We start from the raw sequence: 27,779 nt of genomic DNA on the forward strand, positions 1-27,779 counted from the left end.
GTATATATACACACTATATATACAGTATATATAGTATATATACTGTATATATAGTATATATACTGTATATATAGTATATATAGTATATATACACACTATATATACTATATATATTATATATAGTATATATACACTATATAGTGTATATATAGTATATATACTATATAGTGTATATATAGTATATATACTATATAGTGTATATATATAGTATATATACTATATAGTGTATATATATAGTATATACACTATATAGTGTATATATATAGTATATACACTATATAGTGTATATATATAGTATATACACTATATAGTGTATATATAGTATATATACACTATATAGTGTATATATAAGTATATATAGTGTATATATATAGTATATATATAGTGTATATATAGTATATATATAGTATATATAGTATATATAGTATATATATTGTATATATAGTATATATAGTATATATATTGTATATATAGTATATATATTGTATATATATAGTGTATATATATAGTATATATATTGTATATATATAGTGTATATATATAGTATATATATTGTATATATATAGTGTATATATATAGTATATATATTGTATATATATATAGTGTGTATATATATATAATGAAATACTATTCAGCCATAAAAAAGAATGAAATTATGTCTTTGCAGCAACATGGATGGAATTGGAGGCCATTATCATAAGCGAAACAACGCAGAAACAGAAAGTCAAATACTGCCTGTTCTCATGGGGCTCCTGAAAACCAAAGCTGATAGGTGAATGGATGGATAGGTGGATGAATAGATGGGTGGAATGGTAGGTGGGTGGATTGGTAGATGGGTGGATGAGTGGACTGGTGGATGGATGGATGAATGAATGAAGGGGTAGGTGGATGATGGATGGGTTGATGGACAGATGAGTGGATGGGTAGATGGGTGGATGAGTGGATGGGTGGATGGATGGACAGGTGGATGAATGGATGAGCAGATTCATAGATGGATAAACAGATGGAATTATGGACTGATGGATTGATAGCAGGTGGACGGGCTGATTAATGGACATATAGATGGTTAGATAGACAAATAGATAAACAGATGGGTGAGTGGATGAACTGACTGATAGATGAATGAACAAACAAACGGACAGTTGGATAAATGGACAAATAAGTGAATGCATGGTAGGCTTGATGAATGGATAGCTGGATGGACAAATAAACAGACAAATAGATGCATGGGAAAACAGATAAATGGTGGATAGGCAAGAAAGGTTTGTAAACTAGGAAGGTTAGATTGATATTCAGGCATTGCCAAGGAATGGGGAAACTGAGAAATCTGGGCTGGAAACAGAGCCCTAGGGATTTGAATGTGGTAATCAAGAAGCTGGGAGGGGAGGGTATAAGAACCCAGGACCATCTTCTGGTGGTAGGGAAGCTCATGTGAACAGATTCAGAGGGAAGGAAGAAAGCAGCACTATGCTGAAGACCCTACCCCTGAGCCCAGCCTCAGCCTAGGGATAGCCTAGGCAGTGGGGGTGCAGGGCCACAGGAAGAGCCAGGCCTGATAGCCTGCTAGATCAGAGCCCTCACCCAGCAAGGCTGAATCCAGAAAGTGGAGGCCCCAAGAGGCCACCCCTTCCAGCTCTGACCCCAACGAGGTGACTGTTGGCTACATAGGGATCTCAAACGAAGCAGGCATTTGTTGGGTTAGAACAAAAGCCTCCCAGTGGTGTGGCGGAGCTACACGTTCTCCCTCCCATCCTCCCTCCCCAGCTTAGCCCCCAGAGTCATCCCTCTCAGTCCCAGCTTCCTCTGGGCAGGGGGCCTGGACCCCATGGCTTCCCAGGCCAGCCCTTTGAGCACCACCTGCCCCAGCCGGCCAGAGACTTCCTGTATGTAGCGCAAGAGATTTATGCAAACGGGTTGGGGCGGTGATGTCACCCCAAGGGGACTATCTCCCAGCGGCAGGCCCTTCGATAAAATCAGGAACTTGTGCTGGCCCTGCAATGTCAAGGGAGGGGGCTCACCCAGGGCTCCTGTAGCTCAGGGGGCAGGCCTGAGCCCTGCACCCGCCCCACGACCGTCCAGCCCCCGACGGGGCACCCCATCCTGAGGGGCTCTGCATTGGCCCCCACCGAGGCAGGGGATCTGACCGACTCGGAGCCCGGCTGGATGTTACAGGCGTGCAAAATGGAAGGGTTTCCCCTCGTCCCCCCTGTGAGTACTGGGACTCCTCCACCAGCCCAACCCGTGGCCCTCGGACACCTGCCTGCCTGCCCACGAACCCGCCAGCCCACCCACTGCCCTCCTGGCTTGCTATCAGTGGGAAGTCAGGGTTTCCTCCCTGGAACTCCTGGTCTGAGACCCAGTGAGGGGGCCATTGGCTTCCTCGGAGCATGCCCTGGCGGGCTGAGGCCGGGCCCACGGTGGGGCTGTGATCGGTGGGGCCTGAACAGTTATTTATAGACAGGGCTTGGGTGGCAGGCGGAGGCTGGGGCTCCTGGGGAGGGTGCTGGGCTGAGGATGGTGAGGGCGGCGGTAGAGAGGTAGAGGAGGGAGATGGGGGGACTGGATTGGGGGAGGCCGGTTCCCTGGACGGGAAGGGGTTGAAGGCAGGAGGCAACAGGCAGAAGTCTTGGCCCATGGCTTTGGGGCTCCTGGAAACCGAAGCTGATGGAACTCTGGGTCGCCAACGCCCAATCTGGGGCCTGGCACAGAGGACATGATTGTTGACCAAAGGGTCAGGGCCATGGGCCCACAGGGGTACCCACAGGAGACAGGGACTGGTGCTGGAAAGGAGCCAGGAGTGGAGCTGAGACAGTGCAGTTAGGGCTGGCCCCAGGGCTGGAGTTCAGGGAGAGGCGCGGCAGGGGACAGGGCTGGGACAAGGCCGGGACTGAGATTGGGGCTGAGTGGAATCACACCACTGGGACCTGGGGTGAGCATGTGACAAGTTAGAATGGGGGCTGAGGCTGGGACAAGGACAGGTACTGGGTCTTGGGGGTGAAGAAGTGGGAGCCCCAAGGGACCCCGAGAAGAGAAGGGCAGATCGCCACTGCTCCTCACTCTCAGTGACAGTTGCAGCCTTAGGCAGGTGTCAGACCAGGGTCCCTCTGAGAGGACCCTTCTCCCTTTTCCCACCCCATGACCTCTCAGGAGTGAGGAGGCTTGAGGGGAGCCGGGAAGGGCTTGGCAGGCTGCCCACCTGACTCCACTTTCCTGGTCTAGAGGCAGCTCCCTTCCCCCACTGTGCCCCGGCTCAGAGCCACCCCAGGAGGCTGGGAGGCACCCCGGGCCTGACATCGCACCAACCCGACCAGAGCCGGGCTGACATCCTGCAGCGAGGCTGTGCTACCTGGAAACCCAGAGGGGCAGGCTCAGTGCTGGGCTCCTGGCCTCCTCACTTGGCCAGCCACAGGCAGGACCAGGCAGGACCAGCCAGCCTGCTGTGGCATCCACACCCTGACACCCCTTCCCACCTGGGACCACGAAGTGGGCGGCCCAGGCAGAGGGTGACGGAGGTTGTCTCAGGAAGAGCCAATTCTGCCTCAAGAAAGCCACAGGCCCACTGTCTCTGATCCCTGACCTCTCAATTCTGAACTCCAGGTGGAGCTAGACAGGTGGCAGAGCTCCTTGGGCCATCCCTAGGCACCCCCAGCCCTCTCTGCAAGCTCCAAGGTCACTCTGAGTGTCTCCTGGTAGGGTGGGCTCCCAAGGCAGCCCTGGTCCCCCAAGCCCAGCCCTAAGGGCCACAGTGACTGTTGTGCAATCCTGGGCCACACACTGCGGGGGCAGGGAGGCCTGATGACTGTTGGGAAGGCTCCTGGGTGTGCACGGCCCTGTGTCTGTGCCAGTAGGGGGAGGAGGACAGGGAGGAGGGAGGAAGGTGGGAGGAAGAGGAGGAGGAAAGAAGGAGGACAGGGAAGAGGGGGAAGAAAAGGAGGACAGAGGGGAGTGAGGAGGGGGAGGAGGAAGCAAAGGAGACAGGGGGCGCAGTGAGGAGGGAAGGAGGAGGATAGGGAGGACTCAGGAGGGAGAGTGAGGGAATCAAGGCCCTCCATGCGCTTGGCCCCTAAGCCTGCCTGGGTGACCCCTGCACCAACCATCAGTGTGGAGGGTCATTGCGGTGCCACTCTTGCCCAGGCTGTGTGAGAGGCATAGGCTGTGAGAGTGGGGCTGGGCAGGCAAGTGTGTGCTGTGCAGGTGAGTGTGCGGGTGGAATGTGAGTGGCTCTGGGGGTGTGAGTGTGCGTGTTGATGGCTGGAACGTGGTGTCATGCAAGTGTCAATCAAGGAGACTGCGTGTGCGCATGAGCTGAGTGTACAATGTCTCTGTGAGGTGGGTGGCCTCTGAGTGAGTATGAAAATGTGTGTGTGAGGGACAGTATGCAGGCGCCTGCATGGGGGTAGGTGGGGGCTGTGAGAGTGAGTCCTCGTGTGGGATTATGAGTGTGAGGGTGACACAGGGATCGTGTGGACATGTGCATCAGTGTGACCAGGAGAGGTGTGTGGGATGAGGATGGGGGCACACAGGCGTGAGTGTGAGTGTGAGTGTGAGGTGGCTACGGGGAGTAGCCCAGCAGAGGGGGACCCTGGTCCTCTTCTGACCTCTGACCCCCAAGGTCCCTGTCACCCCTTTTCAGGCCTCCTGGGTCCCCTGCCCCACTCTCTGTCCCAATTCCAGGCAGAGGGAGGGCTGTAGGTCCAACGCAGCCACTGAGCCAGGGAAGGTGATGGGGACCCAGCGTGCGGGGGTGCTGCAGGCCTGGCTGGGGTCCTCCACCGTGGTGCAGGCCCTGACACCTCCTCTCTTAGCAGCCATCGGAAGACCTGGTGCCCTATGACACGGATCTGTACCAACGCCAAACGCACGAGTATTACCCCTATCTCAGCAGTGATGGGGAGAGCCACAGCGGTGAGTACCGGGCCTGCCACGCCCCCATCCCCCAGCCCAGCCTGGGCTCCTGGGGTCTGGGGAGAGGAAAAGAATAAATGATTCCCAGGACTTCTTTGGAATTCTGAGAATCAGATCGAGTTTGCTCTCAGAGGCAGTGAACTGTGGCATCATCGCTGCACCCCCACACCTGAGCCTCCATTACGGAGCCTCTGCAGTGTGTCAAGGTGCAGGGTTCATTTCTTCCATGGATATCTGCTGGTTCTGTCCTTGTGGTCTTTTTTATAAACAAGGAAACAGGCTTAGGGTGCTAGGAGACTTGCACAAGGTCACATGGCTGCTGGGTGGAACCCAGGTCTGTCCGCTCCGGGTCCTGTGCTTTTTTTTCTGCCCCTGCCTAACTACCCACCTCCTCCTCTCTGTTCTTGTCACTCTCTTTGTCCCAAACTCCCCGCCGGCGCATCCACACTCCCTGCCACGTGTGGTTGGCAGGGTTTCCTAACCGTGGCACTGCTGACATTTTGGGTGGGATGATTCCTGGGTGGACTGTCCCGGGTACCGTAGGAAGCTTAGTGGCATCCTTGCTTCTGCCTACCACATGCCAGGGGCATGGCCAATCATGACAACCAAAAATGTCTCCACCCATTGGCAATCCCCTCGGGAGGCAAAATCACCCCTAATTGGGAACTGCTGGGCCAAAGGAAACCCTGTGGGGACCTCTTGTTCAGCAGAGGCCGAGGCCCCCAGTTTGCTGAGGTGGGAGGAAGAGGCCTGGGCCAGGGGGTCCTTCTGTCTGTCCAGTCCTTCTGGGTCTGACTGTCTGCCCCATAGCCCAACCTCCGTCCTGGAGCAAATTCAGGGGATGGGAGAGAGGCATTAGGTGCCTGGGACCTGAGCAGGGGGCTGCAGGAGTTTGCCCAAAGTGGATCTTGGCTTATTGATGTAGACATCCCTGACCCAAAGCGAGGTGGCCCAGTCAGTGCGTGAGTCGTCACTGGGGAATTCCTCAGGGCGTCTGGGACCCGGGGAGACCAGCGACTGGGGTGTCTGCACCTCAGAAGGCAGAGGCCCACAGCCTAGGCAGGTGTCACTCCTGAAGGCCACCCCTGCGGCCAGTCATGCCTGTAGCTCCATTCTGCAGATGCACCTGTGGCGGTCTCAACCTGACGGGCCCAGCTAGGGATCCACATGTGCCTGATCCACATTTAGGGCCCCAGATTCATCCGGAACTCAGACTGGAAGCCGTGTCCCAGGGGTAGGCAGATATGCCTCCAGGCCACAGCTGGGAACACACAGGCATCTTTTAGAATCTTTCAGGGCTAGAAAGCCTTTAAAATATCCTTTTTAATTCCTTCAAGCTTATTTGTAATTATATAAAAAACACATCCTCTCGGTGGGAAACCCAGGCAATGTAGAGAGAAAGTCCCTCTCCTCCAACTCCATCCCCAGCTCTCCCTACCAGGGTGAAGAGCCCGGTCTGGGGGACCCAGAGACCACGCACCCACCTTCCCAAGCGGTTCCAGGACTCCAGGAGGTCCCGCTGGGCCCCGGGACAGGCGCCCCCTGGTGGCTCGGGTCACCACAAACAGTGCTGTCGGGCCTCCTCCATCAAGGACGCTTGGGTGCATTTCCTTTGGGCCTTTTGCAGCCTCAGTTTTCCTTCCTGTAATATGAGGTCGCTGCCTACATAGCTGGAAACCAGTGAGCCTGGGGCTGGGCCTGATGGAGTGAGCACTTTAGAGAAAGCATGTGTTTTCGTGGCTCAGGGCCCAAGCAGGTTCCTTATATCTCGGGTGGGACTCTAGGAATGACTCCTGATTGGATGCCTGGGTACCCCATTTTGGTCATGAACCCCCAATTCCTCCAGAGACTCCACCAGTGTTCCCAGGTGTCCTCGGCCTTGGCCCTGTCCCACTCTTAATCACTGCCAATCAGGGCATTTGGGCTGTCCTTTTCTTTCTTTCTTTCTTTTTTTTTTTTTTAGGACAGTCTTGCTCTGTTGCCCAGGCTGGAGTGCAGTGGCCCAGTCTTGGCTCACTGCAACCTCTGCCTCCTGGGTCCAAGTGATTCTCTTGCCTCAACATCCCAAGTAGCTAGGATTACAAGTGTGCACTACCGTGCCTGGCTAATTTTTATATTTTTAGTAGAGATGAGGTTTTACCATGTTGGCCAGGCTGCTCTCAAACTCCTGACCTCAAGTGATCCACTTGCCTCGGCCTCCCAAAGTGCTGGGATTACAGGTGTGAACCACCGCGCCTGGCCTGTCCCTTTTTTTTTTTTTTTTTGATATGGAGTCTCGTACTGTCGCCCGGGCTGGTGTGCAGTGGCACAATCTTGGCTCACTGCAACCTCCGCCTCCCGGATTCAAGCGATTCTCCTGCCTCAGCCTCCCAAGTAGCTAGGATTACAGGCGCCTGTCACCACGCTCAGCTAATTTTTTTATTTTTAGTAGAGACAGGGTTTCACTATGTTGGCCAGGCTGGTCTCGACCTCCTGACCTGGTGATCCACCCGCCTCGGCCTCCCAAAGTGCTGGGATTACAGGCGTGAGCCATCGCGCCCGGCCGGGCTGTCCCTTTTTATACCCGCTGGAAGGTATTATCTGAAGACTCAACCATAGAGACCCCCACACACTTCCGTCAATTTCTGCACATCCTCTTTGTCCACATTTTTAGGTACCAAAGCTTAGTGAAAAAGCTTTGGCCCAGCCCTGGCTCCATCACTCACCAGCTGTGAAAACTTGGGGCAAGTAACATAACCTCTCTGAGTCCCTATTTCCCCATTCATAAAACTGAGAGCATGAAAATACTTACCTCCTAGGGCTGTGATGATTCAGCGAGGTAAGGCATGTAATCTATGAGGTAAGGTAACGTGCAGAGGATGAGGCCCGTGCTAGCTTCACTGCATTCCTCAAGGCAGGAGGGACAAAGCGGCTGGGGAGTGGGAAAAGCACAGAGGGCTCTGTGAGAGACCAACTGGGTTATTTTCCACTGACCCAGGGGACAGCAAACCTGCCACCCACCCCCACATCCATGCACTCATCCTCCCATCCACCCACCTACTCGTCCATCCTGCCAGCCACTTCCCATCTGATCCACTTTTCCTCCCTGTTCCATCCATTAAATAGTCTCTGAGTATCAGACACTCTTGTAGGCTCTGGGGAGTCCATGATGAGCACCAGACAAGGCCACTGCTCTCACAGAGCTCACCCTCCAGCGAGGGGATGGGGACATAAAGAATCAGACAAACAGGCTGGGTGTGGTGGCTCATGCCTGTAATTCCAGCATTTTGGGTGGCTGAGGTGGGTGGATCATGAGGTCAAGAGATCGAGGTATCCTGGCCAACATGGTGAAACCCCGTCTCTACTAAAAATACAGGTGGTGGTGCCCACCTGTACACCTAGCTACTCGGGAGGCTGAGGCAGGAGAATCGCTTGAACCCAGGAAGCGGAGGTTGCAGTGAGCTGAGATCGCGCCACTGAACTCCAGCCTGGTGACAGACAAAGCGAGACTCCAGCAAAAAAAAAAAAAAGAAAAAAAAAGAATCAGACAAACAGACCGTTTTCTGCAGATGTAATGCAGAGTGTCTACATGGGGGGTTGCTTTCATTTGAGTGGTCAGGGAAGGCCTTTGAGGTGGCAGCTGGGCTAAGAGAAGGAACTGGTAATTCACATGTGACCATAGGTAGGGGAGAGGTATTCAAGGTAAAAGGAACAGAAAGTGCAAAAGCAGAAAGGACCCTGACAGAGGACCAGAGAGGCCAGTGAGCACAGGGCAGGGGACAGAAAGGGAAGCCAAAGGGGTCAGCTGCTAACGCAGGGTTCGAAGGCCATGGCAGGCATTTGGATTTTATCATACACACCATAGGAAGCCACTGGGGAGTTCTGAGCAGGGAAATGACATGACCATGATCTGAATAACCTTCTGTGTGTGTGTGTGTGCTGAAAATTTAAATACATTTACAATCTTTTTTTTTTTTTTTTTTTTTTTAAGACAGAGTTTCACTCTTGTTGCCCAGGCTGGAGTGCAGTGGTGTGATCTTGGCTCACTGCAACCTCTGGCTCCCAGGTTCAGGCGATTCTCCTACCTCAGCCTGCTAAGTAGCTGGGATTACAGGTGTGCACCACCATGCCCAGCTAATTTTGTATTTTTTAGTAGAGATGGGGTTTCACCATGTTGGCCAGGCTGGTCTCAAACTCCTGACCTCAGGTGATCCTCCCACCTTGGCTTCCCAAAGTGCTGGGATTACAGGCGTGAGCCACCAAGCCTTGCCCTTTTTTTTTTTTTTTTTTTTTTTAAGATAGAGTCTCGCTCTCACCCAGGGTGGAGTGCAATGGCATGATCACAGCTCACTGCAGCCTTGACCTCCTGGGCTAAGGTGATTCTCCCACCTCAGCCTTCTGATTCACTGGGAGTACAGGCGCCTGCCACCATGCTCAGCTAATTTTTGTATTCTTTGTAGAGATGGGGTTTCGCCATGTTGGCCAGGCTGGTCTTGAACTCCTGACCTAGCGATCCGCCCGCCTCGGACTCCCAAAGTGCTGGGATTACAGGTGTGAGCCACCGTGTCTTAAAAAAAAAAAGAAAAGCCTGGGCATGGTGGCTCACGCCTATAATCCCAGCACTTTGGGATGCTGAGACAGGTGGATCACTTGAGGTCAGGAGTTCAAGACCAGCCTGGCCAACATGGTGAAACCCCATCTCTACTAAAAATACATTAGGCCAGGCCCAGTGGCTCACGCCTGTAATCTTAGCACTTTGGGAGGCTGAGGCAGGTGGATCACCTGAGGTCAGGAGTTTGAAACCAATCTGGCCAACATGATGAAACTCTGTCTTTACTAAAAATACAAAAATCAGCTGGGCGTGGTGGCGCTTGCCCGTAGTCCCAGCTACTCAGGAGGCTGAGGCAGGACAATTGCTTGAACCTGGGAGGCGGAGGTTGCAGTGAGCCAAGGTCACACCGCTGCACTCCAGCCTGGGCAACAGAGCGAGACTTCGTCTCGAAAATTAAAAAAAAAAAAAGGCAGGGTCTCACTTTGTCACCCAAGCTGGAGTGCAGTGGTGCAATCTTGGCTCACTGCAGCCTCTACCTATGGGGTTCAAGCAATTCTCCTGCCTCAGGCCCCCAGTAGCTGGGACTACAGGTTTGTGCCACCATGCCTGGCTAATTTTTTGTATTTTTTATAGAGACGGGGTTTCACCATGTTGCCCAGGCTGGTCTCGAACTCCTGGGCTCAAGCAGTCCTCCTGCCTCGGCCTCCCGAAGTGCTGAGATTACAAGTGTGAGCCACCACGCCCGGCCTAATTTTTAGTTATTAAAGTAACAAATATTAATTGCAAAAACTTAAAAAATACAACAGCATATCAAGTAACACATCCCCCTTTTCAATCTCATTTCCCACTGATAGAACCTTAGTTTATCCTTACAGACGTTTTATTGTGTGTATATAATCCTAAGTATTAGTAAGTGTATATACGTACACATGTATATTTTATTCATTAAAAAATGGAATTTCATATCATGCCATTCTGCATTTCTCCATGACATACGTAGCATATCAGAGATTGATAAAAGCTGTTTTTCCAGTCTTTCTTTCTTTTTTCTTTTCTTTTCTTTTTTTTTTTTTTTTTTGAGATAGATGGACTCTCCCTCTGTCGCCCAGGCTGGATTGCAGTGGTGCGATCTCAGCTCACTGCAACATCCACCTCCCAGGTTCAAGCGATTCTCCTGCCTCAGCCACCCGAGTAGCTGGAACTACAGGCGAGTGCCACCAGGCCTGGCTAGTTTTTTGTATTTTTAGTAGAGGCAGGGTTTCACCATGTTAGCCAGGATGGTCTTGATCTCCTGACCTTGTGATCCGCCCGCCTTGGCCTCCCAAAGTGCTGGGATTACAGGCGTGAGCCACCGCGCCCGGCCTCCAGTCTTTCTATTCCAGTGCTATGTAAATGTACAAATGAAGATGTGGAATAGAGACTTAGAGCATTATTTATTGGCAAACATTTATTGAGTGCCTTTGATGTGTCAGGCAGCTTGATTTTTCAAAACAGCTTGATTTTTCAGTTTGAGATATATTTTATTTACTTGTACAATCAGAATTCAACTTTAGTCATTCACAGCACACACACACACACACACACACACTCTCACATTTCTCCACACATCCCCAATTCATTACTGTATATGGTAACATTTGTTAAATCAGTATTTCAATTTTCCACTGTTATGACCATGTGGCTATTACTCACAGCTGAGCCACATGGCATCCTTTCTTTACCTGTACTTTCTCATATCCGTATTTCTTTTAATAATAATAATAATAATTATTATTTTTTATGAGACAGAGTCTCACTCTGTCACCTAGACTGGAGCACAGTGGCGTGATCTCTACTCACTGCAGCCTCAGCCTCCTGGGTTCAAACAATTCTCCTGCCTCAGCCTCCCGAATAGCTGGGATTACAGGCGCCCTCCACCACGCCCAGCTAATTTTTGTATTTTTAGTAGAGATGGGGTTTCCCCATGTTGGCCAGGCTGGTCTTGAACTCCTGACCTAGTGATCCGCCCGCCTCGGACTCCCAAAGTGCTGGGATTACAGGCGTGAGCCACCGTGCCTGGCCTTTTTTTTTTTTTTTTCTTGTTTTCTTTTTTTGAGATGGTGTCTCTCTGTGTTGCCCAGGCTGGAGTGCAGTGTGCAATCTCAGCTCACTGCAGCCTTCACTTCCCGAGTTCCAGCAATTCTCCTGCTTCAGCCTGTTGGGTAGCTGGGATTGCAGGCATGTGCCACTATGCCCAGTTAATTTTTGTATTTTTAGTAGAAGTGGGGTTTCACCATGTTGGCCAGGCTGGTCTCGAACTCCTGACCTCAGGCGATCCACTGGCCTCAGCCTCCCAAAGTGCTGGGATTACAGGCGTGAGCCACTGTCCCCGGGCCTCATCCCCATATTTCTGAGGGGAAATGTAGCAAGGAGATAAGAACCCTTCTTCTGAAACCAGGCTGCTGAAACTCATCCCCTATCTCCTCCATTGCTATCCGGGTGACCATGGGCAAGATCTCCAACCTCTCTGTGCCTCAACTTCTTCATGACAATACCAGCTTCACAGGATGGCTGTAAGGACTGAATGAACCACTGTATGTCAAATGCTTAGAACAGTGCCTGGAAATAGCAAATGTTTTGTACAGATTTGTTATCATGGTCGTCTCCTAAGAAAGGGTGTGTGGGAGGTGAGGTTTTTGTTGTGGTGGTGATGGTTTTATTTTGTGTTTTGCCTCATGTCTTTTATTCTATACTGTCACTTGATTGATTAATCATAGTTTGGCTGTGTACGGAAATCTAAGGTGAAAATCATTTTTTCCCTTAGAAATTGGAAAGCATTTTTCTACTGTCTTCTGGTTACTAGAGTTTTTCCTATGAAGTCTGATACCACTCCATGTTCTTTCAAATTTCTTTTATAATTAACCTAGCTTTTCGTTTGTTTCATTTGGTTTTTTTTTTTCTCTCTCTCTCTCTCTTTTGTTTTCTTTCTCTGGAAGTTTTTAGTATCTTATCCCAATGTCTCATGATTCAACTGAATAAGCTTTTTAAAAAATCACTCTGGGTGGAGAGCAGATGGAAAAGAGGCAAGAATAGGAGCTGGCAAAAAGAACATTGAGGAAACTATTGCAATAATCCAGGAAAGAGATGGTGGTGACCTGGACAAGGGTGGCGGCAACAGAGACAGAAAGGGGGGGACAGATTCAAGATAGATTTTGAAGGGCTCACAGGATTTGCTATTGTTTATTATGCTTTTTGTTTGTTTGCTTTTTTGAGACAGTCTCACTCTGTCACCCAGGCTGGAGTGCAGTGGCGTGATCTCGGCTCACTGCAACCTCTGCCTCCTGGGATCAAGTGATTCTTATGCCTCAGCCTCCCGAGTAGCTAGGATTACAGGTGCGCGCCACCACACCTGGCTAATTTCTTTGTGTGTATTTTTAGTAGAGATGGGTTTTCACCATGTTGGCCAGGCTGGTCTTGAACTCCTGACCTCAGGTGATCCACCCGGCTCAGCCTCCCAAAGTGCTGGGACTACAGGAATAAGCCACCATGCCCAGCCTATTACTCTTTTTAATTGTGGTAAAATACACATAATATTAACCATTTTTTAAACCATCTTAATCATCTCTTTACATTTTAAGTGTATAGTTCTGTGATATTAAATATATTCACGTTATCATCACCATCCATCTCTATAATTATTTTCATCTTGCAAAAGGGAGACTCTGTATCCATTAAACAACAGCTCGTCATTTTCCCTCCCCCGAGCCTCTGGCAGCTACCATTCCACTTTCTGTCTCTGTGAATTTGCCTATTCTAGGTACCCCACATGAGTGGATTCATACAGTATTTGTTCTTTTATGCCTTCATTTAGCATAATGTTCTCAAGGCTTACCCATTTACCCATGGTGTAGCATGTGTCAGCATTTCCTTCATCTTTAAGGTTGAATCATATTCCATTGTATGCGCGCACCACGTTTTGCGCGTGTGCCACGTTTTGCGTATCCAGCCGTCCGACACTTGTGGTGTTTCTGCCGTTTGGCTATTGTGAAGAATGCTGCTACGAAGAAGGGTGTGGAAATACCCTGTTTTCAATTTTTTTGGATATATACCCAGAAGTAGGATTGCTAGATCATATGCTAATTCTATTTTTATTTTTATTTTTTTGAGACGGAGTCTCACCCTGTCACCCAGGCTGGAGTGGAGTGGTACGATCTCGGCTGACTGCAACCTCCGTGTCTCAGGTTCAAGTGATTCTTCTGTCTCAGAATCCCGAGTAGCTGGGATTACAGGTGTCCACCACTACGCCCGGGTAATTTTTGTATTTTTAGTAGAGACAGGTTTCGCCATGTTGGCCAAGCTGGTCTCGAACTCCTGACCTCAGGCGATCTGCCCGTCTTGGCCTCCCAAAGTGCTGGGAATACAGGTGTGAGCCACTGTGCCCGGCCTATTTTTAGTTTTATTAAAAATTAAACCATCGGCCGGGCGCAGTGGCTCACGCCTGTAATCCCATCACTTTGGGAGGCGGAGGCAGGCGGATCACAAGGTCAAGAGATCAAGACCTGGCTAACATGGTGAAACCCCATCTCTACTAAAAATACAAAAAATTAGCTAGGTGTGGTGGCGGGCGCCTGTAGTCCCAGCTACTCGGGAGGCTGACGCAGGAGAATGGCGTGAACCTGGGAGGCGGAGCTTGCAGTGAGCTGAGATTGCCCCACTGCACTCCAGCCTGGGCAAGAGTGAGACTCCGTCTCAAAAAAAAAAAAAAAAAAATTTAACCATCATCTATTTCCCATAGTGGCTGCATCATTTTACGTTTCCAACAACAGTATACTAGTATCCTAATTTTTCTGCACTTTCACCAACACTTGTTATTTTCTTTCTTTTTTTCTTTTCTTTCTTTCTTTCTTTTTTTTTTTTTTTTAACTAGAAGCTATCCTAATGAGTGTGCTGGAATTTGCTATTTACGATAGGAATTTTTTTTTTTTTTTTGAGGCACGGTCTCACTCTGTTGCCCAGACTGGAGTGCAGTGGTGTGACCTTGGCTCACTGCAACCTCCACCTCCCAGGCTCAAGTGATTTTCCTGCCTTAGCCTCCCAAGTAGCTGGGATTACAGGTGCATGCCACCACGCCCAGCTACTTTTTGTATTTCTAGTAGAGACGGGGTTTCACCATGTTGACCAGGCTGGTCTCAAACTCCTGACCTAAAATGATCCACCCACCTCGGCCTCCCAAAGTGCTGGGATTACAAGCTTGAGCCACCATGCTTGGCCTACAATAGGATTGATGAAGAAAAGAGTTCCAAAATGTGAATTCTATCCATCCATCCATCCATCTATCCATCCAATTTCCATATACTTCTTCATCCTTTCATAGCACTAACCATCTATCCATTCATTAATTTATTCACACACCCATCTAATCATCCATTTAGCCACCTTTCCAACTATCCTTCCCTCTACCTACCAAGCCCTCCATCTTGCACTGGCCTATCCATCTAATAAATATATACTAAGTATCTTTTATATGCCAGGCATATTGCTAGATGCTGTGGAATGAATAAAACACAGGTTCTGCAAGATCCATCTTTGTAACAAGGGAAAGAATTAAAACTCTAATAATTAGAATCCAAGGCAGAGAGTAACAAGTGCCCCGAAACCTTCAGTTCTCTGTTCTCTGAGCCTGTTTCTTTTCTTTTCTTTTTTCTTTTTTTTTTTTTTGAGACAGCGTTCCACTCTTGTCGTTCAGGCTGTAGTGCAATGGCGTGATCTTGGCTCACTGCAACCCCCGCCTCCTGGGTTCAAGCAATTCTCCTGACTCAGCCTCCTGAGTAGGTGGGATTACAGGCGCCCGCCACCATGCCCAGCTAATTTTTTTTCTATTTTTAGTAGAGACAGGGTTTCACCATGTCGGCCAGGCTGATGTCAAACTCCTGACGTCAGGTGATCCACCTGCCTCGACCTCTGAGCCTGTTTCTATGTCCGAATAATTTTCAGGAGAGGCTGGGCTTCAGGAGCCGTAGTCTAGTGGTCTATGATCTTCTGAGAAGGTTTTTCTCTTGGCCCCTCCTTTCCTGATTCCTCATCTTTCTTCTGCTTTGATCACACTTTTGCTCCCCTGGGAAGAGCCCAGGGCTTCAGGCTGGAGGTTCTGTTCTGAGGAGATAAGGTCAGCTGAATGACACTTAACGCTTGACATTTTGTTTTGAGTATGATTTTATTTTTATACTGGTGACGTACAGGTGTTAGTGACATCAAAAAACTGAGTAAGACTAGGGATGTGTGGGTAGGACTTTGGCCCCAGATTAAGAACTGGTTTAGAGGGAGGAAATGAGAGATGAAGATGAATGGGTCATTTCTGGCTGGCTGGATGATAGTTGGATGGATAATGGTTCCATGATGAATGGATGGATGAAGGATAGATGGGTGGATGATGGGGGGATGAAGGATGGATGTAGGGTGGACGAAGAATGACAGGTGATGGGTAATGATGGTGGTCAGGTGGATAAAAGTACTCATTAAAATCTCTCAGTGTTGGCTGGGTGCAGTGGCTCATGCCTGTAATCCCAGCACTTTGGAAGGCCAAGGCGGGTGGATCACAAGGTCAGGAGTTTGAGACCGGCCTGGCCAACATGATGAAACCCCATTTCTACTAAAAATACAAAAATTAGTTGGGCGGGGTGGCAGGTGCCTGTAGTCCCAGCTACTTGGGAGGCTGAGGCAGAAGAATCGCTTGAACCCAGGGGCCGGAGGTTGCAGTGAGCCAAGATCGTGCCACTACATTCCAGTCTGGGCGAGAGTGAGACTCCATCTCAAAAAAATAAAATAAAAAATCTCTCAGCATCACCACAGGTCTTACTTAAAGTTTTCATTAATCATCTTGTTTCTCAGAGGTGCTATGGTATAGTAGTAAGATTTCAGTCCCTGAGGTCAGATACAGGTGGGTTTGGATCCTGATTCTATCAATATCTGCTGCAAAGGACTTAACTTCTCTGAGCCATAGATTCCTCCTATGCAAAAGATAGATTATACTGTAGTGGCCACCTCCTGAGTGCTAGGGTTAGGATTAAATGAGATAATGTGGATTGAACACTTAGCACAGTATCTGGTGTATAAAAAATACACTAAAAGCTAAGTTTTGTTGATCATTTAATCAAATAGCGATTGAGATCTGCTGCCTGTTGGGTGCCTACCGGTCTGTAGAAATGAGGGTCCGGAGCCATGTCCAGATGTTATGCAAATGACATTATATTCTTTCGAGGAGCTGAGAGTCATGCTAAGGGGGCATATGGGTGACCCCTGAATGGATGGTCTGGGTGGCCCAGTGAAGGGACACAAAGAAATAAAGCAATTTGTCTTTATTTAACCGGATGTCTCGAAGAGTCATCCAGAAATGGGGTCCAAAGAGCCCAGGAGTGCTGACCTCTGCACTAGGAAGGATTCCTTGTATTGTGTTCTCACAGAGGGCTCTGTATTTGGAATATTTCTGCCTACCAGACAGTATTTATTACATAAGTGCCTGAGCACTAAATCACAGGTAAAGGCGAGGTATCCATTGGGCCTTCTGAAACCTTAATTGTAGCTCGGGAGTCTCAGTTGCAGCCTTCAGGAGACCCCGGGTGGAATTCCAGAGTTTTTGTGAGCACAAAACCTCCTTGGGTGGCTTTAGATGCAGATTCCCAGCTCCCCTTAGTGCTTCTGCTTCAGTGGGTCTCCAGCAGGACCCCACATTTACAGGCTTTTCCAGCCTCTCCAAGTGATGGATGAAGGTGGACTGAGACCAGCTTTGGGAAATGCTGGCCTCAGGCTGGGACCACCACAGTGAGGTCAGGGGTCTAATGTGGAGCTAGAACAGAGGTTTGGGTGCGGAGGAAAACAGAGCAGTCGGGTGCCTCTTACCCCACACCTAAGGGGTGCATGCACTCAGGGTCCCTCCAGCCCTAGAATGGGAGTGGGTTCGAGGATGGGGGTTTGATGGCAGGATCCATACAGCATTATACCAGGGCACTCCAACTTGGGCAGGGGAAGGCAAAAATGGGCAGAGCCAGAAGTGGGGCTGAAGCAGGGATCAACAACTGGAGAGGAATCATTTCACCAAATCCCAGAGCCCCAGGACAGCCTCCTCACTAAAGAGCAGAGCAAACTCTCCCACAGCAAGGAGAGTTTCGGGATCTTGTTAGCTCACTGCAAGATGAAAATGCAAATTAAGGCCAGACGCCTGTAATCCCAGCACTTTGAGAGGCCGAGGCGGGTGGATGACGAGGTCAGGAGATCGCGACCATCCTGGCTAACACAGTGAAAACCCGTCTCTACTAAAAAATAGAAAAAATTAGCCGGGTGTGGTGGCAGGCACCTGTAGTCCCAGCTACTTGGGAGGCTGAGGCAGGAGAATGGAGTGAACTCGGGAGGCGGAGCTTGCAGTGAGCCAAGATCGTGCCACTGCACTCCAGCCTGGGCGACAGAGCGAGACTCCGTCTCAAAAAAAAAAGAAAATGCAAATTAAGTTTTGTTTTGTTTTCGCTTCAGGTTTAGATAATTTTGCAGAGGAGAGTCTCAAAGGCTTTTTTTTTTTTTTTTTTTTTTTTTTTGGAGACCGAGTCTGGCTCTATTGCCCAGGTGGGAATGCAGTGGGGTGATCTCGGCTCACCACAACCTCCACCTCCCTAGGTTCAAGGGATTCTCCTGCCTCAGCCTCCTGAGTAGCTGGGATTACAGGCACCTGCCATCAGGCCCAGCTAATTTTTATATTTTTGTAGAGATGGGGTTTTGCTATGTTGGCCAGGCTGGTCTCAAACTCCTGACCTCAGGTGATCTGCCCACCTTGGCTTCCCAAAGTGCTTGGATTACAGGCATGAGCCACCATGCCGGCCTGAGAGGCTTCTTAAGAGGCTAGGATTCAGCTGGGCTTGGTGGCTCATGCCTGTAATCCAAGCATTTGGGGGGGCTGAGGTGGGAGGATCACTTGAGCCCAGGAGTTGGAGGCAACATAGTGAGATTCTATCTCAATTTAAAAAGAGATTTTTTTTTTTTTTTTTTTTTTTTTTTTTTTTTGAGATGGAGTCTCACTCTGTCACCCCGGCTGGAGTGCAGTGGTGTGATCTTGGCTCACTGCAACCTCCGCCTCCCAGGTTCAAGCGATTCTCCTGCCTCAGCCTCCCAAGTAGCTGGGATTACAGGTGCCCGCCATCACGCCCAGCTAATTTTTGTATTTTCAGTAGAGACGGGGTTTCATCATGTTAGCCAGGTTGGTCTCGAACTCCTGACCTCAGGTGATCTGCCCACCTCGGCCTCCCAAAGTGCTGGGATTACAGGCGTGAGCCACTGCGCCCGGCTGAGACCCCGTCTCTTAACAAAAAAGTATTCAGTGTGCAGGAGGAGGGGCTTACAAAAAAATTTTTTTAACTAAAAAAAAGAGCCTGGATTAGCACTTGAACAAGCATAAAGCAAATGCTTTTAATACATGTTTCTTTCCTCTTGTTCTCCCTGCTCCTGGCCACTTTAGTCAATGGCCCAGAGAAATAACTTTAGGGGACCATGTTGTCACTGCAGTTGAAGCCCAAGCATGGCACTATGAGGGCAGGGACTGGTTTTGTTCACCTCTGTCTTCCCAGTGCCTAAGTAGAGTGGGCACTCAACAAACATGGTGCCACATGCCTGTATTACCAGCTACTTGGGAGGCTGAGGCAGGAGAATCGCTTGAACTCGGGAGGTGGAGGTTGCAGTGAGCCGATATCGTGCCACTGCACTCCAGCTTGGGCAAGAGTGAGACTTCATCTCAGAAAAAAAAAAAAAGAGAGACAAGGTCTCACTCTGTCACCCAGGCTGGAGGCGGTGATGTAATCATAGCTCACTGCAGCCTCAAACTCCTGGGCTCAAACAATCTTTTCGTTATCAGCCTCCCAAGTAGCTGGGACTACAGGTGTGTGCCACCATGTCTGGCAAATTTTTAAACATTTTTTATAGAGATGGGGTCTCACTATGTTGCCCAGGCCGGTCTCAAACTCCTGGGCTGAAGTGATCCTCCCTCTCCAGCCTCCTGAGTAGCTGGGATTATAGGTGTAACCACACTCAGTGGGAATCTAGGCTCTTCAGAATAAACTATTATTATTATTAATAATAATGATAACGATGAAGTTAATGTTTATCAAGGTCTTACTTTGTGCCAAGTTCTAGTCTAAGCACTTTGCAAGCAATAGGTCATTTGCTTCTCAAAACAAGCCTGTGAGATGGGTGTAACTGTTAGCCCCATTTAACAGATGAGGACACAGGCTTGGAGAAATAGAATGACCTGCCCATTGTCACACAGTGGTAAATGGCAGAGCCAGAACTTGAGCCCAGCTCTGCCTTTCTCTCCTCTCTGCCATGTGGCTTCCTAAAGGTGGGAGTCTGGGCTGTCTGGACTGTGAGGCCAAATAATTATACATGTAGACAAGGCCTCAGTAACTACCCAGGTGCATTTCTGACTTTTAGAGTGGGGAATGAGAGGCTCCGGGAGAAAAAAATGTCTTGTCCATGATCACACTGCAAAACTACTGCTGAGCAGGTTTAGAAAGCGAGTACTCCGAGATCCAGTCCAGAACCAAAAATCATCATTATCTATAAGGGATGTGTGATTAGGTGTTTGTGTGAGAGAGAAAGAGAGAGGCGGGCAGACATGTGTACACCTTTGTACACATGTACACACACACACACGCATGGCTGGTGGTGGACTTGTCCCAGAGACACTGCCTGGACCTGGAGTCTCGTAGGCACCCTCTTTGGCCCACATGAGACAGCCGATCTTGTCACTTTATTGCCACACTTCATTTTGGACCCCAAATTGTGCCCAGGAAGTCCCGCAGATGTGTGGCAGTTTTTGTTCCTGGAAGAGGTGCTCATGCTGAAGATCTTCCCCAGTTCCAAGACAGGGCTTTCGGTGGCATGGGGCTATTCCCCGGACTGCAGTCCCCTCCACCGCAGACTCTGAAGGAACCCACAGGGGGTTTTCCAGGAAAGTCTCAGGTCCCAGGAACCTCACGGGAACACAGGTGCCACTGCTTAAGGTCATGGCTTTGAAGAGGAAGGGCCACCGTGTGCCTGGACAAGTTCTAGTGTGTGAGGAATGTCAGCCCTGTGACTCTGCTGTCACACCTTGGCCATGTGACAAGGCCGTGTGTGTGCGTGTGTGTGTGACAGAGAGAGAGACTGTGGGCAGCCAGGGAGCTCAGGAACCCGTGGGAGGTTTTTTCTCTTTTCTTTTTTCTTTTTTCTTTTTTTTTTTTTGAGACAGAGTCTTGCTCTGTCGCCCAGGCTGGAGTACAGTGGTGCGATCTCGGCTCACTGCAGCCTCCGCCTCCCGGGTTCACGCCATTCTCCTGCCTCAGCCTCCCGAGTAGCTAGGACTACAGGCACCTGCCACCGCACCCGGCTAATTTTTTTGTATTTTACTAGAGATGGGGTTTCACTGTGTTAGCCAGAATGGTCTTGATCTCCTGACCTCGTTATCCACCCACCTTGGCCTCCCAAAGTGCTGGGATTACAGGCGTGAGCCACTGCGCCCGGCCGAGGTTTTTTTTTGGTTTTTTTTTTTTTTTTTTTTTTGAGGCAGAGTCTCACTCTGTCGCCAGGCTGGAGTGCAGTGGCGCGATCTCGGCTCACTGCTACCTCCACCTCCCGGGTTCAAGCGATTCTTCTGCCTCAGCCTCCTGAGTAGCTGGGATTACAGGCGCCCACCACCACACCCAGCTAATATTTTGTATTTTAGTAGAGATGGGATTTCACCATGTTGGCCAGGATGGTCTCAATCTCCTGACCTCGTGATCCACCCGCCTCGGCCTCCCAAAGTGCTGGGATTACAGGCTTGAGCCACTGCGCCCGGCCCTGGCCGGGAGGTTTTAACAGGATGGGAGGGGAATCAACTTTCCCTGAGGGCCGGCTCTGGTGCAAGGTGTTTTACAAATGTGTACTCATTCGTATCTTCCCAATAACTGTGATCCCCATTTTACAGGCAACTCAACTGAGGTTAGAGAGGCCACATATGTGCCTGAGGTCACACATTAAGTAAATGGCAAAGCCAGGATTAGACGCTCGGTCTGTGTGACTGCACAGGAATCAGGATGGAATTGCTGAGAACACAAGCTTTGCTTCAGCCCTGAGTCCTGGCTCTGACCCGGATGCTTTTGACCTTGGGCATGCTGTGTAGCCGCTCAAAGCCTCAGTGTCCTCATCTATAAAATGCAGGCCTAGAGTAACCATGCAGGTGGCAAGTGTTAAACGAGATGGTCAGGCCCCATATGGCCTGGCAGTATTATTTAATGTTACTATAACCTTTTCCTGCCCTGCCCAACCCTGAGCTCACCCCATACTGCCTGGCTGTCCCCCACAGACCATTACTGGGACTTCCACCCACACCATGTGCACAGCGAGTTCGAGAGCTTCGCCGAGAACAACTTCACGGAGCTCCAGAGCGTGCAGCCCCCGCAGCTACAGCAGCTCTACCGCCACATGGAGCTGGAGCAGATGCACGTCCTCGACACCCCCATGGTGCCACCCCATCCCAGTCTTGGCCACCAGGTGCATGCCACCGCCTGCCCCGTCCCCCAGGAGACTGCCAGGCCTGTGGTGGGGCCCGGGAGCTTCACAGGAAGCTGACACAGGCTCTTACCCAACTCAGCTTCCTGCCCCACAGCGCCAACGGCGGCTGGAGCCCCAACGGCTGCTGCCTGACCCCCCGAGTGACCTCATGACCCCACACCCCTTATCTCGTCTCACCCCGAGTATGGACAGACCCCAGATAATTCTCGCACCCTCACTGAGCCTCCCCACTCCAACGCCTTGTTGTGGGCCCTCCTGGGCCTCACTGTCTGCCACCCCCATTCACTAGCCCTCATGGATCCCACACCAAGTCACTGAACACCTCTACTGACCCTGCCTCTCCCCAGTGACCCTTCCTACTGACCCTAACCCGGATCAGTGACCTCTGCTGACCTCCACCACCCCTACTGACCTCCAGGGTCCCTCCACTCACTCATCACCCCACCTATGAAACCCCCTTCCAGACCCAACGCACCGGCCCCTAGCACACCCATTTCTGACCCCAGCCTAATGCGGGTCCACACAGCACCTCTGCAGGGAGGAGAACAAGGCACCACTTCCCCGGTGCCCACAGTCCTAAACCAGGAGAGCTGGGTGGGCTGGATGTCAGCACCCCTCACCCCACAGCCTGCACCCTATGTGCAGCACCTCAACTGGCCCCCCTTTTCCCTGGCTTTCCCCCAGTCTCCTGTGCCTGCCATTGTCCCCTGCCCTCTGCACTCCTTCTCTCCCGAGCTGACCTCCCTCCCAGCCCCCCTGAGCTGTAAGCTGGCCCTTCCTGACTCTGACCTCCTTCCCTCACCGTCCAGGTCTCCTACCTGCCTCGGATGTGCCTCCAGTACCCATCCCTGTCCCCAGCCCAGCCCAGCTCAGATGAGGAGGAGGGCGAGCGGCAGAGCCCCCCACTGGAGGTGTCTGATGGCGAGGCGGATGGCCTGGAGCCCGGGCCTGGGCTCCTGCCTGGGGAGACAGGTGGGGCACCTGGCCCTCCACCCTGGCCCCAACCCTGGCCGTGTCTGTGCCCTGCCCCCACCCAGCCAGGCCAACTGACCCAGCAGTCACGCCACTGAGTTGCGTGTGTGTGTGTGTGCATGTTTGCCAATGTGTGTGTTTTGTGGGGCTGTCTGTGGCTGTCTCTATGTGTGTGTGTGTATCTGCTGTGAGTGCATACAGGCATCTCCATGAAGTGTGCCAGGTGTGTGTGTCTCTCTGTGCCATGAATGTGTGTAGATCTGGGTGTGTGTGAGGAAGTGTGCAGAGGGTGTGTGTGCACAGGTATGGGCAGGTGCATGTTTGCGAGTGGCTGTGTGAGTGGGTGTGTGAGAAGGTGAATGTGAGAGCTGGTGTGGCTGAGAGTGGGCGTGGCCATGTTTGTGTGTCTGTCAGCATATGAATGTATTTCAGTGCGTGTGAGCAGGTGTGCACGTATGATGTCAGTGGGTGTCAGCAGTGTGTGGGTGTGCCTGTGTGAGCAGGGATGTGAGCATGGTATATGTGAGTGGCTGTAAGCAGGCATGTGTGAGTGATATGTGTGAGTGGGGGTGTGATAGCAGGTGTGTGAGCAAGTGTATATGTGTGAATGTGTATGTAAGCAGGGATGTGTGTGATATAAGTGAGTGTGTGAACGGGCATGAGTGTGCGAGCAGGTGTGTGTCAGTGGATGTGTGAGTGGGTGTGAACATGTTTGAGGGTGTATGTAAGCAGGTGTGTGTGAGCAGGAAGGTGTGAGCTGGGGTGTGTGAGCATGTATGTGTATATGTGAGAAGGTTTGTGCATGTATGTGAGTGGATATGTGTTTTAGCATGTGTGAGCATGTGTGTGTTCCTGTGTGTGAGCAGGTGTGTGTGAGGGGGTGAGGACGTGCTTAAGCACCTGCATGTGTGAGCAGGTGTGCATGTGAGTAGGTGTGCGAACAGGTGTGTGTATGTGTGAAAGCAGGTGTGTGAATGAGTGTGTGAGAATGAATGGGTAAGAGTGGGCCGGGCGTGGTGGCTCATGCCTGTAATCCCAGCACTTTGGGAGGCTGAGGCAGGCGGATCACCTGAGGTCAGGTGTTCAAGACCAGCCTGGCCAACATGGCGAAACCTCGTCTCTACTAAAAATACAAAAAGTAGTCAGGCGTGGTGGTGAACGCCTGTAATCCCAGCTACTTGGAAGGCTGAGACAGGAGAATTGCTTGAACCCGGGAGGTGGAGGTTGCAGTGAGCCGAGATCATGCCATTGCACTCCAGCCTGGGCAACAAGAGCAAAACTCCGTCTCAAAAACAAGAGAATGGGTGTGATGTGTGAGTGTGAGCAGGTGTGTGTGAGCATGCACGAGTATGCATGTGTGTGAGCTGCTGTGAGTGGGTGTGAGAGCAGACTGTGTGTGAGCATTTGAGTGTGCAAGTGGGTATCTGGTTGTGTGTGAACAGGCATGTAAGCAAGCAAGTGGATGTGCATGAGCAGAATGTGTGTGCATGCGTGAGCAGGTGTGAGTGAGGTGCAAGTGTGTGTGAGTGGTGTGAAATATGAGTGAGCAGGTGTCAATGAGGTGTGAATGAGCTGGTGTGAGCTGGTGTGAGCGTGTGTGTGAGTGCATAAGTGAGCAGCTGTGAGGTGTGAGCATGCATGTGAGCAGGCATGTGTGAGGTGTGAGCATATGTGTGAGCATGTGTGTGCAGGTGTGTGTGGGCAGGTGTGTGTGAGAGTGGGTGTGAGTGAGAGATGTGAGCATGTGTGTGAGGTGTGAAGTGTGAGCATGTGTGAGGTGTGAGCATGTGAGTGCGTGTGAATGTGTGAGGTGTTAGCATGTGTGAAGTGTGAGCATGTGTGTATGAGTTTGTGAGCATGAGTGTGTGTGTGAGAGACCTGGTGTGAGGTGTGTGAGAAGGTGTGTGTATGAATAGGTGAGCATGTGTGTGAGCAGATGTGAGCATGTGTGAGTGGGTGTGTGCATGAGCATAAGTGTGTGAGCAGGGGCATGTGTGTGTGGGGCTGAGTAATGTGAAATATGTGTGAGCAGGTGTGTGTGTGCAAGCATGTGTGTGAGTAGGTGTGGGCAGGTGTGATCATATGTGAGTGGATATGTGTGTGAGTGAATGGTGTGAGGTGTGTAAGCATGTGTGTGTGAGCAGGGGCATGTGTGTGCGAGGGTGAGCAATGTGAGGTGTGACGGTGAGCAGTGTGAGATGTGTAAGCAAGTGTGTTTGTGCAAGCATGTGTGAGCAGGTATAGGCAGGTGTGATCATCTATGAGACCTGTGAAGTGTATGAGGTGTGTGTGAGCACATGAGTGTGTGAGACCTGGTGTGAGGTGTGTGAGCAGGTGTGAGTGGGCGTGTGTATGAGTGTGAGAAGGTGCATTGTGTGGGTGTGACCCTGTGTGTGGGGGTGTGAGTGGGTCTGTGTGTGTGCATGTGTGTGAGTGGGTGTATTGGATGGGTGTGAGTGTGCATGAGTGGGTGTGAATGAGGTGTGAGCAGGAGTGGGTGTGACCAGGTGTGTGTGAGTGGGTTGTGACTGTGTAAGCGGATGCAGTGTGTGGGTTTGAACGTGTGGGTGGGTGCAAGCGTGAGTGGGTGTGTCGTGTGGGTGCCAGTGTGTGGGGGCATGTTAGTGAATGGGTGTGTTTGTGAGCATGAGTGTGGGTGTGAGCAGGTATATTGTGTGGGTGTGTGAGCAAGTGTGACCGGGTGTGAGATGTGGGTATGAATGTGCAAGTGGGTGGGTGTGGGTGCAATCTGGTGTGTGAGGTGTGTGGGTGCATTGCACAAGCATGTGTGTGAGCATGTGGGTGTGAGTCTGAGTGTGTGAGCACGTGCATTGTGTGTGCATGTGTGTGAGCATGTGTGTGATCAGGTGCATTGTATGTGTGTACGTGTGAGCAAATGTGTGGGTGTGAGCATGTGTGAGTGGTTGCATTGTGTTTGAGCATGAGTGTGAGTGGGTGTGAGAAGGTGCGTTGTGTGACCACGTGTGTGAGTGGGTGTGGGCGTGATGTGTGAGCATGAGTGTAAGCAGGTGCGGGTGAGTGGGTGCGTTATGTGGGTGTGTGAGCATGTGTGTGCACTTGCATTGTGTGGGTGCGAGTGTGTGCGCGTGGGGGGGTGAATGCGTGTGTGTGAGTGGGTGTGTGGGAACGGGTGTGTGTGCGCAAGCAGGTGCGTGTGTGTGTGAGTGTGGGTGCGTTGTGTGTGCACGCCCGGCGCGGGCTGGGGCAGCCGTTCCCCTGCCCTTCCCGGCCACCCCGTCCCCGGGTCCCTGTGCGTGCGCAAGGGGTGGGGGCGGCTCCCATGTGGGCCCCGGGCCCCCTCCCACCGGGCCCTCCCCCCGCAGGCAGCAAGAAGAAGATCCGCCTGTACCAGTTCCTGTTGGACCTGCTCCGCAGCGGCGACATGAAGGACAGCATCTGGTGGGTGGACAAGGACAAGGGCACCTTCCAGTTCTCGTCCAAGCACAAGGAGGCGCTGGCGCACCGCTGGGGCATCCAGAAGGGCAACCGCAAGAAGATGACCTACCAGAAGATGGCGCGCGCGCTGCGCAACTACGGCAAGACGGGCGAGGTCAAGAAGGTGAAGAAGAAGCTCACCTACCAGTTCAGCGGCGAAGTGCTGGGCCGCGGGGGCCTGGCCGAGCGGCGCCACCCGGCCCACTGAGCCCGCAGCCCCCGCCGGGCCCCGCCAGGCCTCCCCGCTGGCCATAGCATTAAGCCCTCGCCCGGCCTGGACACAGGGAGGACGCTCCCGGGGCCCAGAGGCAGGACTGTGGCGGGCCGGGCCTCGCCTCACCCGCCCCCAACCCCCCCTTCAGCCCCCCTCCACCTCCCGCTTCGCCTCCCTCCAGGACTCCGCCCCGGCTCCGGGACGCCACCTGGGCGTCAGACCCCACCGGGGCAACCTTGCTGAGGACGACCCGGGGTACTGCCTTGGGAGTCTCAAGTCCGTATGTAAATCAGATCTCCCCTCTCACCCCTCCCACCCATTAACCTCCTCCCAGAAAACAAGTAAAGTTATTCTCAATCCATCCTCTTGCAGCACAGAGTCTCTTTTACAATTTGTTGTGTACCTCTTCTGGCCCCTGTGTGCTGCGACGTCTCTCTTTTTGTCATTTGTCTATCGGGTGTTTACCGAGGACTGTACCCAATGCTGGACCCTGGGAACATGAGGACCAATGACACAGAGCGCCTGACCAGGAGTTAGAGTTTGGTGGAAAGAACAAGTCCTCAACTGTGATTAGGAGAATAGATCCTATTTAAAAGCTCTCTACTCCTGATAGTTGTTGTTTTTAAGCCTTGATGAGGTTTGAACTCATAAGATGATGATGACCATAGCAACAACATTGGATTTTCTGGTCAATTAGCACCTGCCAACCTTGAGATGTGGAGTCTAATATCACTCCATTTTATAGAATGGGAAACTGAGGCTTGTAGAGGTCAAATTATTTCCCCAAGGTCACAGCTGCTGAGTGGCCAAGTTGGATCACACTCCAGGTCTGTCCCGACACGTCAACATGGAGTGGGAGGCTTTGCTTATCTGGAAGAGGATACTCTTCAGCATTCCGAGGACAGGAATTAAGCCCCAAAGCTCCTGTGGGCCGCAAAGCGTTCTCATGAGCTGCATGGCTAGCAGGACTTTAGACCCAAGTGAATCCCTGGTGGGACCCCCAGGTTCTGTTTGCTTTCTAGCTGCTAGCCACAGCAGGGGAGAAACAGACCAAGCTGAGCAGAGAAGCCTGTAAGTCCTGTGTTTTCCTTCAGACGGTAGCAAGTAGTGGCAGTAGACAGCCTGGGAGTGAGGGACTTCCCAACGCTGTCA

The 27,779-nt window shown here is 51.1% G+C and overlaps 1 protein-coding gene across 2 annotated transcripts; it reads left to right on the plus strand.

Moving 5' to 3' along the window:
• Positions 1-1,964: 1,964 nt before the first annotated feature.
• Positions 1,965-26,988, plus strand: SPI1 (Spi-1 proto-oncogene). Of its 2 annotated transcripts, none has more exons than XM_054439601.2 (5): positions 1,965-2,208; positions 4,806-4,905; positions 21,777-21,964; positions 22,795-22,957; positions 26,302-26,988. In XM_054439601.2, exons 1-5 carry the CDS (start codon positions 2,164-2,166, stop codon positions 26,619-26,621), a joined length of 816 nt encoding a protein of 271 aa, XP_054295576.1. In that variant the 5' UTR covers positions 1,965-2,163; the 3' UTR covers positions 26,622-26,988. The 2 variants fall into 2 exon arrangements, with proteins under 2 accessions (XP_054295576.1, XP_054295578.1); XM_054439603.2 differs by having other exon boundaries at positions 4,809-4,905.
• The last annotated feature ends 791 nt before the right edge of the window (positions 26,989-27,779 follow it).

Source organism: Pongo pygmaeus, chromosome 9 (genome assembly GCF_028885625.2).
Source record: "Pongo pygmaeus isolate AG05252 chromosome 9, NHGRI_mPonPyg2-v2.0_pri, whole genome shotgun sequence".
Classification (NCBI taxonomy): Eukaryota; Metazoa; Chordata; class Mammalia; order Primates; family Hominidae; genus Pongo; species Pongo pygmaeus.

Bases quoted from the DNA above. Each gene is read 5' to 3' on its own strand.
- SPI1 (XM_054439601.2), top strand. From the start codon at position 2,164: ATGTTACAGGCGTGCAAAATGGAAGGGTTTCCCCTCGTCCCCCCT. The intron at 2,209-4,805 runs GTGAGTACTGGG...CTCCTCTCTTAG, and splicing joins GGTTTCCCCTCGTCCCCCCT to CAGCCATCGGAAGACCTGGT. The intron at 4,906-21,776 runs GTGAGTACCGGG...TGTCCCCCACAG, and splicing joins TGATGGGGAGAGCCACAGCG to ACCATTACTGGGACTTCCAC.